Source organism: Bremia lactucae (assembly GCF_004359215.1).
Source record: "Bremia lactucae strain SF5 chromosome Unknown BlacSF5_NotPlaced_200_SHOA01000120.1_2678225bp, whole genome shotgun sequence".
NCBI classification, from domain to species: Eukaryota; Oomycota; class Peronosporomycetes; order Peronosporales; family Peronosporaceae; genus Bremia; species Bremia lactucae.
This window is the reverse complement of record NW_027152213.1, coordinates 58,138-75,958: the sequence shown is the minus strand read 5'-3', so window position 1 is coordinate 75,958 and position 17,821 is coordinate 58,138. Positions and strand designations below refer to the sequence as shown.

Sequence of the window (17,821 nt, the reverse complement as noted above, 5' to 3'; positions counted from 1 at the left end):
AAACCAGCCACTCCCATTACATGCCGCTTTGGGTGCTAACCGCTGTAAGCGGGATATCACTAGCTCGCATAAGCACTTGGTAGTAACCATTGACTAAGTCCAATGCACTGTACATTGTACATCCCACCATATTGTTCTAAAGAACATCTTTTCTAGGAATGGGGGTTTGGGCTGGTATAGTGGCAGCCTTAAGCTTATTATAAGCATGTACAATGCGCCATTTACCATTTGGCTTTTTGACACAAAAATGTCGGTGTCGAATGAGGAGATTTGTTCTCTCGTAACATTTCAGCCTCGTGCTTTGCATGGAAGAAATCGTCAATGACGTCACACTGCTCCTTTGGTAAAAGCCATTGTTCTTGTGACACAGTATTTGGTTCCCATTACTAAGTCAATTTCATGATGAACACTTCTATCCGGAGCTAAAACAGATGGTGGGTTATTACATACCTTATCTTGGAATTCCTTAATTAAGGAATAAAAAGGATCCGTAGGATCTTCCAGGATCGGTGACCCATTTCGCGCACAAAGTGCACCTTTTGTGTCATCCAGGACAGCTTCGTCTAGAAGTGACGATGAGTTTAACTCAACCATAGGTCGAATGACCATCATTTCAGATAAGTCACCAGTTTTTAAGACTCGACCGCACTCATCAATAGACATTTCGTCTAGCTCTAAAAGAGCATGTAACGAGAGGATTGCCGCAAGGCTTACTTCCCCCTCAATGTTACCGGTTACGCCATTTACAAGCGTATGTACTTGCTCACTCGTATCACTTTGTGAGGGTATACACGCTTCGTGTCCATCCTGTCTTGGAGTGAAGATGAAGACAATACGCCTTTTAGAGGCCGGGACATTCACGTCCCCAGGGTTTTCAGCCTGTATTGGTTCTATACAAGACATGGTGTCTAATTTGACATCCGATAAAGAGTTAAAAAACTCAACTTCCTTATCCAGCGAACGTTTACGTGTCGCCTCACGTGCATTAGGAGGATTTGACCCAAAATGCCCTGGCGAACCGCCAATAGTGTCACTATTGACACTTAGGATGGTGCCACCTCGGCCGACCATACTCGGTGGACTTAGACGTGCCACTCCACGTATCTCAGGGATATTGCACGCTGCTTTCAGCATTTAGTGAATCGTTAGTATAGCGAGTGTTACTCGACGAAGTACGTGCCGTTTTACTTATTTCTGCTCAGTCGGGCTCAAAATTAATGTTTTTAACATTAGAGTTTATTAACTCAGACATGCCAATGTCTAAAACAGTGACAGACTCATTCTTGGTATGGCCTGGCTAGAACATCATGAACCGAATTAGTAATATTTATTGTGAGGAGTAGCTTCTCCAGACAAGCTATTGATAAGCCTTTCTGGCAAAAGCCACGGCTTCTTTTCAGGGGCGAGATGAGACATTTTACTGTCTTCACTCCCCTGACCGTGGATCAATTGGAAGTCTAAGACCTTAGGCGCCACGCGCAATATTCCTAGCAAAGTTTTGGAGAGTCATGGACCCACCTTTGCTAGGCAACAAATGAGATCATATCTCGAATCCAAATCAAGGACGAGACAGCGTTCCATACTGTCAAAGTCCAGAAACTTTATACCTAAGTTCAATGGAACTTTGGGAACAGTGACCCGAGTCCCTGTCCCTAAGCAAACAGTGTTATTGTATTATCTCCATGCGCTCTAAGTACCTCCACGTATTGTTGATTTCCCTCAATAGAAAGGCGTCGAGCATAATTGCAAGACACTCCTGAGTCAATTAAAATTGACCACGGCTTACCAAAGCCCTTTACAATCGAAATGAGCACCAAGCTAATTGGGGCAAGGTTCTATTTATTCTCACCTCCTTGAGGTTTAACCGAGCCTAGGTCTTCCCCAGAAGGGCGCCCCGCATCTACTGGGTATCGACGTTTCCCCGCACCGTACCAGATCTCTGGTATAGGTCGGAGTTGGAGCTCTTTCGGGCTTTACGCAAATTTCGAAGTGGGCAGGCAGGGCGTAAATGTTTCGTGCATTCGCGCACATAACATCTACGGATGGTCTTATGCTGTTCCACAGCTTGAAGAGCCTCTTCTCCTTCCTCAACGAGGCTTATAAACATAGGTTCCGCTCTATTAGACGGAACCCATGTGCTCGAAGAGCTTGTTCGGTAAACAGGCGTGCTAACGCGGGCAGACTTAAAGTCAAAGTCGGCGCGTAGCGCTATGGCAACTGCCTCTTCGAACGTAGCCGGATGAGATCGGAACAATTCCGTCCGGGCAATGCCTTCATTGAGACCCCCCATAAAAAAGGTCACTACAATTGCCTCTTGCACCGGGTCTTGATGCATAGATGCAATGAGAGTTCTCAACTCCTGGACAAAGACCCCCAGGGTTCTTTTACCCTGCCGAGTCGCTAGGAGTCGTGCTCGCATGCAAAAAGCCTGATCAGGCGGTGCAAACATGCTGGTCACTTGCTGTTTCAGCGAATCCCATGAGGGGAAAGCGTCGTTTATGGATGTGCTGCACATTAATGCCCACTCTATGGCTCTACCTCCAAGTTTGGACATGGCCATAGCCACATTTGCCTTTCTGGTAAGAACAAGACGTAATCAATGGACATTTCCATTTGCTCAATTCAAAAAGGGAGATTTTCTCCCTCTTTTCCCTCATTTTTTTTTACATTTACAGTTAGAGGGCGAGCCCTCGGCTCTGAGTCAGGTACGGAGATGTACCGGGTAGGCATAGATGCCGCTAAAGGGTCCTGTACCTGACCGATCAGGGAGGCTTTGTACCGCATGAAAGCTTCAAGCCTTGCATGCAGGACCTCTGGTCCCTGGGAAATAATAAATTCCACGTGCTCAAGCCCGAATAAGATTTTGAGCTTGTCATAAGCGGCGCGTTGCGCTTCTGACAATTCTGGAACCTCTTTCACTGTCGTAAAAAATAAGTCTTGTAAAGACTCAGGCGTAGGTTGACTACGAGTGCTACCAGGTGTAGCGGAGCTATCACGCTCCTAAAGTCAGAGAAAGACTCTCAGACTCAGAGAGTCACTTAGTTCTATTGAGCTTATGGGTTTAACAACTCTGGGAGTCGTACATGCTATTAAAGCTTAAGGAATCCTAGTTCAAGGGATTCAGGGGTTCGTAAAGCCAAGTGGCAACTAGTGCCCAAGAGGATATACCTTAGAAAGGCTTCTATCTCTTACAAATCAATGCGCAAGCCTTAGGAAGGCACTTAACGCTTTAAGATCAATGAGGAACTGCACTTTATTTAATTATTTAAATCTAAAAACCTTACCCTAGCTAATTTAAAATAGATTTCGGCCCCAGATTTATATCTGGCGGCGACCACATAATTATTGCCCATATTTAATGGGATTTAAGCAACTAACTATTTTAAAATTAGATAAAGGGTATTTTACCCATTTAGTAAATGTACCACAACAACGGTTCTCCAACCGATGTGTGCCCCATTACACTATCAGCTTAAAGACATGAACTTTCCCTAGTGACCCTGCCAGTTTAGCAGTGGTCAATAAAACTACGTCCTATGACCGACCTCTCGGCGGTATCATAGGCGAGTTTGATGCTAAAAGCGTGAGCGAGGCTCAACGCTTTTTGATTAAGCGATTAGCCATCACACGAAAAGTCCGTGACGAGATGGCAAGCGCACAGGACAAGCAAAAAGAATATGCTGACCGAAATGGTCTCAAAATTAACGAACGCTTTAAAGTGGGTGAAAAAGTACTATTAAGTATTGCTACCCTACCTAAAAATGCAATTTTTGTACTACCTGGAGGTACTACGAAGTTGTTGCACCGTTTCATTGGGCCCTTTAAGGTGGTAATAGAGGTTGGTGACTCAAATTATAGGCTCACCCTTCCCTCGTATATAAAGACGCGCCGTATTTTAAGTGGGTCGTCTGAAACGGTATGTAGACTCAAATGAGCCTCATACCCCCATTCGTCGAAGAAGACGATGGTGACGCCGACTGTGAGTCTAGCGGCGATCAGATGAGGGAGACGGTGAATTTACTTGGTGACTGCCTATGAAAAGGAGCACCAGCTGAGGCCTCTTCGCTAGTCTCAAATGGACTAGCAGAAGTAGCGTAGTGAGAAGAAACAGGGGGTACAGTACCGCCCATGATTTCTTTCACACGCAAGCGGGCGATATTAATTCGCTGCGACCGCTGTATCATCGCATCGGAATGCGGATGAATGCGGCGCAAGAATTTCGCCTCGTATTGGTCGGGCGTTTCATTTAAACGCAACACGACCGGGTCTTCCATAATTTAATGACACCATAATAGTTTTGAGCATTTAGAAAAGCGCGTTTTTTGAGCGACGCTATTGTCCCGTTTACACGAGGCCATTCAGAGAGAGGGAGCATAAGTGATATGCCACCCGTCACACAGCCACGTTTAATACGGCTGGCTTGTGACAGCGACTAAGCACATTCACGCGTCGTCGGCGGAGCGTTACGCTCAGAATCCTCTATGTCAGAACCATTATGGATAATGGTCTGAGCAAAAGACGGTGTGGTTTTACCCAACGGAGAAGCGGCTGCGCCTTTATGGGCAGCGCTCGCAATAACCGTCGCTGCGCTATCCAGCGCAGACGACGAGACAGCATTCGTAAGTGTTGCTGTCTCCATGTTATGAGCAATGATAGAAGTTTGGATGGGCAATAATGTGCCATCATCCTTCCTCGTGAGATCCTTGTCCGCATCATTACTTTGAGGTGACGGCAACGGTCTCGACTCATTGTAGTCGACAATGAGCGACGGATCAACATCCTCACTGATTAAGTGGGATGAATCCTTAAGCCCCGTTAACGCGACAGCAGCAGTAGCGGTCGGCGTTTCAGCTAAGGCATTGGACGCTGCAGGGCGTGTTAACGCGGCGCGCGCGCTAAATGCAAGAGTTAGTGGGCGTCTTCGCAGACGACCCTCCAACGTTGCCCATGTAGGTGGCACCTTTGGCGCCGTGTATGAAAACAGAGGTCGCTAGAGTGAATCAGAGACTTAGCGGCGCGTCAAGCAGCATAGTTCTTCCTTCCACTTTATCGAAGTTTAAAATGTAACTTCGTTCTTTAAGGGAGTGGATAGTGTAACTGGCTAAAGTTGCCCTAATGTTACACAGTCCCCGTTAAATACACTTGGTGTACTCAAGGGGATGGTCAATTTCTTAAATAAAGTAATTAGACCCACCACTTGAGTGTGGTTCACATTTGTGACCAACCCTTGTGTATGTGATGCACATAGGTGCATTCACATTAGGAGGGATGTCGCCTAGCGTCATCCGTTACGCGAGATATATAGAGATACGCTCGCAAAACATATTAGTGTAATCAATAGAGATGACAGTTCAATTTGGTAAAAATTGGAATTTATATTTAATGCGATTATATTTAAATCGGTCTCAAACTACTTTCTACTTATCAAGTGCGCACGAGGAGTCGAATCACCGCTCCCGTGACGACACGTTTACCAGAGTACCTAGTGCGTTGGATGAGGTCGCTAAGGCGCCCACCACAATTACCTCACGGCACACGAAATTAGACGGTCAAACAGCTTCTCCGCTGCGCTAGGGTGTGTGCTTAAGTAGAGCGTGCCCCCATAAAGACTTGCCCACCTACAACTTTCAACTTAAGAAGTGCGCACGTGAAGACGGATTACCGCTTCCGTGACGACACTTGTACTAAAGTACTTAGCTCGTTGGGTGAGGTCGCTTAGGGGCCCACCAACAATCTCACTGCACGTGTGAGAAGACGGTCAAACCGCCTTCTCACTGTGCCTAAAGGTGTGTGCGTAAGTAGAGCGTGGCTGCTATAGTAGCACCTGTCTACACCCACCCTTGTGTCTTAATGTGCTTTCGCATTTAAGGGGATCAAGACATCATCTGCGATTTAAAAAAGTAAGCTCGCCATGCAGGAATACACATCTACAGATGGCATCCAATCATTGGATAAAGTTTATATTTAATTACATTTGGTTTAAATATATTTCCCTAGTCGAACGTGAATAAAACAGTGTCTAGTTTTAATCTAGCCACATCATTTGTCAAAAGGATCCAAAAAGACGAGTGAAGGTATTCTACTTTCATACTTCACTCCTACTTAGTGGCTTGCACTTCATTTGCTGCATCATTGGGGACAAAATAATACTTTTATTGTTGCCTAAATTGTTTATCGGGCATATAAATCTAAAATTCCCTTGCGGATCTCCAATATCAATGACGCTATTATAGGATACTTCTTGTCCTCAAAACTGCATCTCATGCTTTACGCGCAAGTAAAAATATCGTTTGCCTTGCAAAAGGATATATGGAGCTTTGATTTCTCGTGGTGAAGCGTGTGTCGACACAATATTGGTTAAAACGCAACTTTTTAAAATGGCTGTGTCATCACTCCCGGGGCTAACTATATTTTGGTGTTGTCGCATGGTGTTAAGTCATCTGGTCGCTCAATCGTCGCATGAATACCCAATTTTCTCTTCCAGATGATTTCAATTATCGATGAGCGTGATGTATATATTTGAAATTTCGTTTCTGCAGCTGGTGGTAAAAACATGGTCTTAATTAATCTGAACTTTTTTCCAGCTCAATGCTTGCGATGCGAAATAACGCATGAATGTCGCATCCATTTCCGAACAGTCCAAGAAAGTTGCTGGAAGTTTTTTTTACGGCATCTCGATTAGTTGTCGGCTTGCTTCCGATATTGTGACCACAGCAATTGTTGAGCTTGTACAATGGTTCGATATGACATTACTTTATATCTTAATGGCGCAATGAGTCTATTAAATACCTAAGCACGTGATATTGGCTGCAAAATATTCAATATGTTGTGCTTTGTCTTATTTGTTAAGCAAACGTGTCGTTAATTTTCGTGCAAAAAGAAGCCATCATATTTATATGAATCAGATGCCGGCTCTATTTGTCGCAACGAAAAAGTCAAGATTTCCACGTGTCCTACGCTAAAAGGCTTTATCTCCGTCCAGGAACGGGAGGATGTCGTCCCGCTCACGTCTTGTCCATAAAAGTGGATTCGCGCATGCCAGCGCATCACGTTATCCGCTCGTTCTTTTTTTAAGAAACTTCGGTTGGGGGAGGCACAAATTGCTAAACAGTGACATTCTTGTATGATAAACAGGACTGTCATGTCTACTCTTTATCTATCATAAGATATTTATTGCCCGATAGCCACTGCAAACTAACAAAGCCTATGGTCACCGCACAGTCAGGTCCCCCATTCTATTTCAAGCAAGATAAATGGTATTGGATCTTCCACCTGATCGGAGTTTTTCGAAAGTCTCGTTATATTAGCTCATACTTGCTATTGTTAGCGTCACTATCCCTTACAACTTGCATAAAAAATCTAATCTTTTTCGCATTAGGTCTACTGCGACAAGGCTACCACCACTTCATTGGTGGCAATCGATTGCATGACTCGTCTAATTTTAATTTTTGTTTTCAAGAGACCGCTACAGTTTTAATTGGAGCGAGTCATTATCATTTTGCTTCCGTCTCAGTAAGATCTCTTTCTTTCTTATTTCAACGAGCGACATGGTGCGTATGCTCCTGATTAGCAGTATTTTTGTGTCTGCGATTTCCCTCGGAGATTCGAGTGCTTTCCTCGTAGCCGCTAATATAGAGCAGGAAATGCGTGACACAATCCCAGTCGCGCCAGTTGCTAGATACCTGAAAGCTGGAGAACTGCGCAAATCTGCGAAATCTGAGGAGAGAATGTTTTCCAGCTCCAAACTATTCAAATTCTCCAAAGAAGACGAGAAGTTGTTCCAAGAAGCCGCGAAAGAGATTACTGATACAGCTTCAACCGCAAAAGGAGCTACAAGCAAATCAGAGACTGTAAAAAGAGAGATAGACCCAGTTGAAAAAACAATGGCAGCAAAAAGAAGAAAAAGAGCCGATGCAAGAAAGAGAATAGATCTTGAAAATGGCATGGAAAAGCTCAATACAGATGACAACTAAAAGGATAATACAAACAACAATGATGCTACGTAATTTAATGTTGATGTATTAATTAAATCTGTAAGCGTCAAATTTTACTTGACATTTAAAAGCTATTGAAGTAGTACACTCCGAATTATTTCTGGTTGTCAATTTCGTCAATTTGTTAATTGCGCTGGAGCATATGTTAGGTGAATACGGGGTAATTTCTTAAAGGCATTCAGGTCATATTTAAAAAGCCCTGTAAGTACATTGTAATGGTGTTTCCGTTTCATAAATATTATTTTCGGTAAGAGGAATAATAAATACGATTTCCTTTAAGAGAAAATCAATAGATTTTTTGGTCTTTTATCAAATTCGACTTAACAGTTCCAATATTACCAATTTTGGTAATATTGACGCGATAAGACAGTGATTCTTTTAATTGGTTGATTTTAGTTTGAATCAACCGATCTACACGTGTAACGGGGTGTATCGTTACAAGAAAATTAACACTTTAAGGTTGTTAATTGTATATTATCTAAAAGGTAGAGAATATTTGGAGAATATATCTTTACGTGGTAATTTCCTAAAAGCTTATCTATTGGTAGATATACACCATTATATCTACTTTCTCCGCGGTCCAGTCAGCGCTGGACGCACGCAAAAGAAAAAGACAGATAAGACTTCATTACATGTTTTGTATTAGTTTAAAATTAATTTAGTACTTAATAGACAGAAGCAGAAGAACTTAATTATATTAAATACGGTTTTATCAACCTCTTTTAAGCAAGTGCTATAAAGAGAGTCTTCCTTTGCACGTACTAGGTGCGTGAACTGACGTGAGGCACCACTCGCACCGAGGCAGTGCGAAGTGGACTTTTATTGAAACAGTACAAGTCAGTAGTGCTCCGTTACACCTGGTAGCACTTTGTAGTTCGTCCGTTTCGCGTGATAGCTACTCCTTTCTAAGTGACATAGAAAGGAGTGCGGTCAAACGAATGAGTTCGACCGTAGGGAACGATGCCATCTTGGCCATGCTGTCCGATTTTGACAAAGATGCCCTCTATTTATCATCGCCAAGTTCATACACATGAACATGACGAGGCGAAGGAGAAGGTAGCCTTGCTTAATCCGCAAGGCTCTCAACAGGCAGAATTGTTGAGGTTACAACAAGTACAGAACCCTGTACCTGGGATGACGCACACGCGTCGTCCGGAAACCTGAAAGATTGACATCTCTAAGTATAGGGGAGTCGAAGAAGACTCTCTCTTGAGATGGTTTGTCGAGTTGGACGATGCATTAAGGGCACGTCACATCGTCGACGAGCAAATGCAAGTCGCATTCGCTCAATCAGATTAGGCAGGTCGCTCCAAAACTTGGGCATTGAGCCTTACGTTGCGCGACCCATACGTCTTTGGGTCGCTATAGGCTTTTAAAGCCCGGCTCAAACAGACGTTTGAACCGCCAAGGGCTGAGTTCAGAGCTCGTTCAGAGCTTCTGAAACTTAAGCAAGGCAAGCGTGATGTTCACGCATATTTTCAGCACATACGACTCTTAGCGAGTTGTATAACAAATAACATAGTCCAAGAACACACGTTGATTACGGTGTTCATGCAAGGTCTTACGGATGGTCCCGTAAAGACCCACCTGTTCCGCTTGGGACTGGATACGCTTCAAGAAGCAACATCCGTTGCGGAATAGAAGGATTTTAAGCTTGAGACAGGCTTAAGCTAGTTCGTCATCGTATCGTCCTCCATGACGACACGATTTAGGAAGTCCAGAGCACATGGACCTCTCTTACATCGAAAGCGAGAGACCTCGCTTTTCAAACAACAAGCGATTGCAGAAAAATGCAATCGCTGTCAAAAGTTAGGACACTATGCTAATAATCGTAGTGCTTCACGCCCAGTACCGAGAGGTACTGAACGTAATTTTGGATCGTATGCCAAAAAGGGCAACGGTCGCGGATCCGACGTTGTTGCGAAATCGCAACAGCGAGGCGGACCGCCAAAAAATGGACGGGGTCAGTAGGGGCGCAACGCCCTACTGATCCAGCAACCTCAAGAGAATTTGCAAATCTCTTGACAAAAGTTGCTCCAGACACACAATCATTATGTGTCTCTGCACCTGGTGATGAGGTATCCCTCATCACCTTGAAGTTGAAAGTGACAAATGATTTGTCACTCAGAGCCCTAGTGGACTGCGGAGCGTCGAATAACTTTATTCGTCGCCAGTCACTAGAGGGTCGTAGGCTCAAATATGTTGAGCGCGACATCCCTCCAACGAGGATGACGGTGCGTCTAGCGACAGGCGCATCGATAACAGTAATGAAACGCGTAGTGAAATTTCACTACACGTTAAGAGATTTACAGTATGATGATGATTTCATCGTACTGGATTTGGATGACAAATTTGATGTCATCCTAGGTTTACCTTGGCTCGAACATATGAGCGAAGAATCAGCTGGCAGCATCGATCCGTGAATATGCCTTCCACTTGTTCATCAGATGGTCATCTGATGAACGTCTTGGAGCGTCCACAAGCGTGCGGATGTTCTACAAGTGAGTGCGATGGCCTCACTTATGGTACGGTCGTTAGTACGACTGCACAAGATCACAGTTTGATTACTAATCTCCCTGTGGAGTCAGCTGCCGGCGGCTGTGCTAATGCACGGGCAGCGCTGAAGGTCCACAACTCGAAGAAGTCGAGTGGATTGAGACATGAATGTACGCCTAGCGGGCGACATTCAAGGAATATACCGGTTGCTCTAAAGGGACAACACGATGATCCTAGGTCGAGTAGAGCGTCGACCGTACGCGCTTGCATAAGCGAGACCTTATCTCGCTTATCGTTGCCACTAAACCATTGATGCTTAAGAAAAGCATCGAGATAAAAATCGTCCTCAGCGCGAAAGTTCTTCGCGCTAGGATCATGGCCATAGAGCTTTGTCGCAATAAATAAGGGATATTTATTGTGAGGTGTGGTCTCTTCAGACAAGCTATTGATTAGCCGTTCGGGTAAAAGCCACGGCTTCTTTTCAGGGGCGAGACGAGACATTCTATTGTCTTCACTCCCCTGAGTGGTACCCACTGAAGCAGGGGTACCACAAGAACTTTTATTACGATGGCTTATGCCATCGTCATCACCTTGCACAGAAACAGGTGCAGGTGGCCGTACGGGAGACGGACGGGCGATGAGGGATTATCCTCATCGTCGAAACCAAACAGACTATTAACTCGTCTATCAGAATGAGCCCTCTCTTTCGAAGGCTCATAGTCAGCTGCCTGACGTCTGTCAGGCGACTGTTCTATTCTCCTCGAGTCGGCCATTTCGTCCGACTCGCATTCGTAGTCGACCTCCAAAGAGGGGTCGAATTCACGTGGTAAACCACCACTTGCACCCGCAACATCTAGTGTTGCGCGAGAAGAAGATACTACGGCAGACGGAATGTCTGCCGCAAGAGATAGCAGTGCGTCACCCGCGGCTGCATGAATCGCAGCCGAAGGCGCCGCACTACCAGCACTCCGCATGGATTTATTCTTCATGCGATAGAATTTAAAATGATGGTTCTGACCAATCAACATCATTTTTAATTAAGTGGTCACATAGTGACCACTCTATCCAATGACCGTCAGAGTGATTGTCGTTTAGGGGAGGGGTGATGTAACGGGGTGTATCGTTACATGAAATTAACACTTAAGGTGTTAATTAAGATATCATCTAAAAGGTAGAGAATATTTGGAGAATATTACTTTAGATAGTAATGCTCGGAAATCTTATCCATAAATAGGTATAAGCCGTTATATCTATTTTTCCCACAGACTAATCAGCTGTAAACGTAAGCAAAGAGCGAGAGACAGAAAAAATTTCAATTGCATGTTTAGTATTAGTTTATAATTAAGTTAGCATTAACAGATAGAAAGAAGAGAAACTTAATTATATTAATATAGTTTTCATTTAACCCTCTTTATGGTAAGTGTCTTAAAGAGAAGTCTTCCTCTGCACTAACTAGTGTACGTGAAGTGACGTAAGGCACCACTCGCAACTGAAGCAGTGCGAAGTGGACTTGTACTGAAGCAGTACAAGTCACAGTGCCCCGTTCCAGTGGCTAATAGGTGCATTAATGATCTGTAGATCGCTTAATCAAATCCCGGCGATGCCGAGGCAAAAAAATAATCTTCGAAAACTAATGTATTTATTTCCGAGGGTGGCGTGTGCGCCGAGAGAGGGTGCCACTGAGAGTTGATAGTAGCTTGCACACATCAGAATCTTGAATAGACGGTCGCCGCCAGGGCCGCAAGGGTAACGGGCGGCCAGATCCCGATTCTGACGTGAAAAGTGCAGTCAACCGGGGAAATTACTTTTCAGCTCTCAAAAGGAAATATTAGTTCCGTAAACAGCAGTGGCATTGGTAACGCAATGGAAATGTCACCCCAAGCATCATGAGGTTGTAAGCGTAATGCAATCGGCTTTGTCCGTACAAGGTCGTAAAAGATGATGTTGGTGCATCATTTTGCCGATAATGTTTGCTTGGGTCACCTGCTGTTCAAAGTCGTAGCGGCGTCGAAGGATGTACCGGAAATGGGCGCAAGCAGTCGAGAAAATGGCCGCTAAGGCAGGGATTACGGGTGTCGACTGCCGTGCATCGAAGAGGCTGAAGTCTGTAAGCGATCGCAGCCCATAGACTCTCGACACGTGCAGTCTGAAGGCCCGCTGCAGCTCAGCAACCTGTCAATACACCGTCGGTGCGCTGTGTTGGTAGCAGCCCGTCGTGGCAGCTCAAAGTGAAGCTCTGTGTCCGAGTTGTACCAGATGAGCTGGCGTAGGCCGGACCAAGCACGCTCTTCAGTAGGGAGGTCATTCGACGTGATATCCCACCGGCTCTTAAACCACCACGTCGATGTCGTCTTCCACCAGGGTGAGGACAATCCCCACTTGATCAAGCCACTATGGCGCAGTGGAGGCACCACGTGGAAGTCGAGGGCGTGGCTATTGCCGTAGCGAGTAAGAGCTTGTTTTAGCAGCTTGCTGTCGTCTAGTTCTTGCCCTCTCCATATTCGCAGCACGCATGAATTGCAGAAGCAGCTGAAGACGCTGGCGCTTGAGAGATGCTGCCAGGTTTGAGATCTCGAGACCACCCTCAGCCCCGCGCTGGTACAGGAATGCGTCTGAAATCAGCTGGATGTATGACGCATCACGGTCATGCTTCTTACTTAGCACGAACCGGTTTAGCATCGATTGTCAATGCTTATTTTCTGATGTCGGTATCGGCACGTGCTGGGTATAATGCCACAAGTGTGACAGCACCATCGTATGGGCGCGACCACGAAGCGTCCGCGCATGCCGGTACGCCAATTGAAGCCATCGTAGAAATGTTGCTCAAGTTGGTCCGCTAGAGCATTAGCAACAGACGATTGGCCGAATAGGATGCCAAGGTACTTCACCGTGCCCGTCCGACCGAGCACCTGCACCCCTAGAAGCATTGGACAGTCGCGTGTTCTGTTGAGTGCGAGTAGCAGGGACTTGGACATGTAAGCTTTGCATCAGAGCCTTTGCAGTGCTCATCCACGATCTCAAGCTGTGCCTGCAAGCTAGGTATCGAGCTGCTCAGAAGAGTCGAGTCGTCGGCAAAGAATGTGCTCGTAGCGGTGTGGTCTGCACACAGGCACACACCATATTCTTTGTGGGACCACAACATATTGCCAAAAGGCTCGATCGTTAGGGTGAAGAGAAGAGCAGACAACGGGTCGCCTTGCTTCACTCCTTGCGTCGGAAAGAGAGCGAGCTGGGTCTTCTGATTGATGATCAGGAGTGCTTGGGGGTCGGTATACAGCAGTTTGATCCACCGAGCAAAATCAGAGCCGAGCCCCATCCTCTCGACCAGCCGAAATATATAGTCCCAACTGACTCAATCGAACGCCTTCTCGAAATCCATGCCGATCTGCAAGACCTCGTGACAAGTCGTCACGAGACTTGTCACGAGGTCTTGCAGATCGGCAAGAAAACATATATGATGATGGATGGCTTTAACTTTGACAAAGCCTTCTGGTCCGAGTGAATCAAGTCTGGGACCACGTGCTGTAGCCAGTATGCAAGCGCCTTAGACATATTTTGACATCGACTTGTACGAGGGCAATGGGTCGGTAGTGCCAGGTTCTGCTCGCCAACCCTTCTTGTAAAGAAGATCAATCGCCGATTTGCGCTGCGACAGCATGCCACGGTCAATCAGGTCGAAGAACACGATACTCAAGTACTCACCAAAATCGACAGGAGCCACTTGGTATAACCCAGCAGTACCTACTGCTAAGGGTAGTGGGGCGACATCAACAGGAAAAGCATTAGGAAAATATTTAGTCAAGCCATCCAGGCCTGGAGCTGACGACGCTTTCATGTGCCGTATGGCACTCGTCAAGTCAGCTACCGTGACCGATGCGTCTAAAACGTCACGATCGATGTCCGAGACAAAGCGGATGATGGAGTCAATTAACATCATCCCCTTTTCCTTGCGGACTACGAGGGTCGCCAATCTCGGATCGCCAGTGCTCCAAAAAAAAACGGTGCGATATCTCGAGAGGGTTTGTCGATACAGAGTTACTTGGTGTCATGACTTCCTCAATCAAAACTCGTCTCAAGCTCGTGTCCAATAGACGAACGAAGCGTTTGTCGATTTCTCAAAATTGGCCACTTGGAAGTCAATCGCAGCGTCCTGGTTGTACTGGCTCGATCGTGTGACTGTTTTCTTATAATTTCGCATGGCTTCATCGAAGTGCTCCCGGGATGAGTCACTGGACCCCTACAACCGAACTTATGCGTTCGGTTGCTCTCCATTCAAAGTCACTCAAACGAGCGAACCTTTCACGCATTGCGTAATAGCCTTCTTGAGGGGCTTGAAAGCTCCCTACTTCATAATCCAACATGTCCATGCTGGATGGAACGTGCGTGGGCCGATGAACGAACGACGAAGTGCCATAACGTATAGCGGGTCACCCTTTGCTAGTACTGTCAACAGTACTAGTCAACTTACACTGATAACAGTGAAGGTAGGGTGGCTCGGTTACTTCGCGTACACGACGTGCAGATGAAGATTACAGGTAGCTAAGTAGTCTTAGCTACCAAAGGTTAGTTTTAAGGCTTTAAAAATAGAGAAAAGTAAAGCTACATTAATATATTAAGTTCCTACGTAACGATCTTTGTAAGCTGGAAAAACATATTAATGAAATTTGGGGAATTTCCTTGTTTCCATTAATAGACAGGTATCGGATTAGTTCTACAAGCGGACACTTTCTATTAACGGAACGATAAGTTTTGCAATTTGTCCAGTCTTGTAACGGGGCACCTATAGCTTTTACTGCTTCAGTACTGGCCGATTTGCACTAATTACAGTGAAGGTGAGGTGGCTCCAAGTACTTCAAGTACAGCGGATGTATTGAAGTTCGTACCTATGCCACTGGTCGTCGCCACTGCTGTTGTAACGCACCCAGTGGCGACGATTTACATCAATATAATTTCTTATACGAGATATAATAAATATTATTTCTATGAGAGGAAGTAAATAAAAAAGTACAAAATTATGGTCTCTATTTATTTTGACTTAATAGTTCAATATTACCAAATTTGGTAATATTGACGCATCAGACATTAGTTCTAGTGATTGGTTGATTTATGTTTAAATCAACCTTATAAGACACGATTGTGCGGCGCGCAAGTAGACGCCATAAAAAGTTTCTTACTAATTTAATAAAGTCAGTTGTAAGTTTAAGATTTGACCAATAATAACATAACTCGCGTATCCTTATCCAGACCAATACGATGATGGGAAGTGGAGCGTTGTTATTATGCGCGGCTAGTCTGCTTGCTAGTGTACAGAGTATGTACTCTAGCGATGAAGATGTCAAACTACTTGATGCAGAGACTTTTCGTGAAGAGGTGCTAGCCGACTCGGGCGTGTGGATCGTAGAATTCTATGCGGCATGGTGCGGCCACTGCAAAGAGTTCGCTCCTGAGTTTGAGAAGGCGGCCAAGGCATTGAAGGGTGTCGTCAACGTTGCGGCTATTGATTGTGAGGAGCATGAAGAATTCGTGAACGAGTTTGCAGTCCGTGGATTCCCAACGATAAAAATCTTCGGTGAGAACAAGTCCCAGCCTGTGCATTTCAATGGCGAACGCACGGCCAAAGGTATTGTTGACGCCGCGCTAACGATCACCCGCAGAATTGTGAAAGCGCGTCTTTTGGACGGTACGGAGCAAAAGAAGCAGAAGCCAAAAGCCGAGCCCAAAAAGGCATCGCGTAGCGTCAGGAGCAGCGTTATCACTTTAACTGATGAAACATTCGACGAAAAAGTGCTTAACAGTGGAAATATATGGCTCGTAGAGTTTTATGCCCCATGGTGCGGCCACTGTAAAGCCCTTGCCCCGGAATGGGAACAAGCTGCTTCTAATTTGAAAGGATTTGTAAAGGTTGCTGCAATCGAGGGAACGGCAAATGAACAAAAACCTGCCGAGTACGGAATTGAGGGATTCCCGACAATTAAGCTCTTTGGGCCGAATGCCATGGGCCCTGAAGACACTGCTACGTACGAAGGCGAACGCTTAGCGTCTGATATAACGGAATATGGACTTGCAGCTTTTGATGCCTTAGGTGGCAATTTTCAGATCAAGGAGCTTGGATCGGCTAGCGATGTCGTAGACTTATGCGAAGGCAAGTCGAGTTGCGTAATTAGCATATTACCACACATTACAGAAGGCGGCAAGAAAGCGCGAGAGAATCACCTTAATACTCTTCAGGAGGCTGCAAAGCTGGTGCGGGGTAAGCCGTTCAGATTTGGCTGGATGCAGGGTGGTGAGCAGCTTGAATTCGAAAATCGCTTTGAGCTAACGTTTGGGTATCCATCGTTGGTGGCTATCAACCTAGAACGCAAGCGCTATGTTGTTCAGCGCGGCGCCTTTACTGCTGAAACGATTGGTCAATTCTTGGAACGCGTCATTCAGGGCCGTGAATCGACCGTTAGCTTCGACCTGATGCCTGAGATTACGACGACTGAGCCGTGGGACGGCAAGGACATAATACTGGATGAAATTGAAGACGACGACGAGGATGATGATATCATGAATGAAATATTGAGCAATGTCGCAGGAAGGGACGAGCTATAAGACTTCAACATGTTTGAAATATATCGGGTCGGAAGTTATGATAAACTCGTGCAAACGTGATCGCTGCCTTAGTGGCCTTAAAAAACAACGGATTGGATCAAACTTCGCAGCGTGAAACTTTCCATCTCTACTAAAAAATCATAAATAGACGGTGTTTTTCATTCTGAGATAGCCTATCTAGGAATGAATGACGCTAAACATTTAGTTCTTTCTTTCTGAAAACAGTTTCAGAAGTGTTTACCAAACTGCACATACTTACGATTCCCCATGAAACTAATCATGCTTTAAGATGGGTACTGTTTAAGAGTCAACCTTCAAGCATCGTTAATTATCAGCCAAGTGTTCTAAAAAATTTGTTTGTTAACTATTCTTAAAGCCCCTTCATTTTAGGAGTGCCTCTTCAAAATTCTAGTATCTATTCACTAAGGTCGTTTAAATAAGATAAAGCTTGTCTGCCAACTTGGTCGTCACGGTCTTGGCGGCAGAGGCACTACGTGGGGTGCTCACATTTCCTGCGTAAATGGATCGAAGAGCGGTTTCACTTCCGTGCTTCTTTGCACTTTACAAACTGCCAAAGCTGCGTTGTAGGATACCAGCCTTTTGTAACGGGGTGTATCGTTACATGAAATTAACACTTAAAGGTTGTTAATTAATATATTATCTAAAAGGTAGATAATATTTGGAGGATATTACTTTATATAGTAATATCCTGAATTCTTATCCATAAATAGGTATAG

The 17,821-nt window shown here is 45.1% G+C and overlaps 1 protein-coding gene across 1 annotated transcript; it reads left to right on the top strand.

Annotated features, from left to right (window-relative positions):
- Positions 1-15,803: 15,803 nt before the first annotated feature.
- On the top strand, positions 15,804-17,084 carry CCR75_009048 (uncharacterized protein; the record flags this gene model as incomplete). Its single annotated transcript, XM_067967094.1, has 1 exon — positions 15,804-17,084. One exon carries the CDS (start codon positions 15,804-15,806, stop codon positions 17,082-17,084), a length of 1,281 nt encoding a protein of 426 aa, XP_067814748.1.
- Between the last annotated feature and the right edge of the window lie 737 nt (positions 17,085-17,821).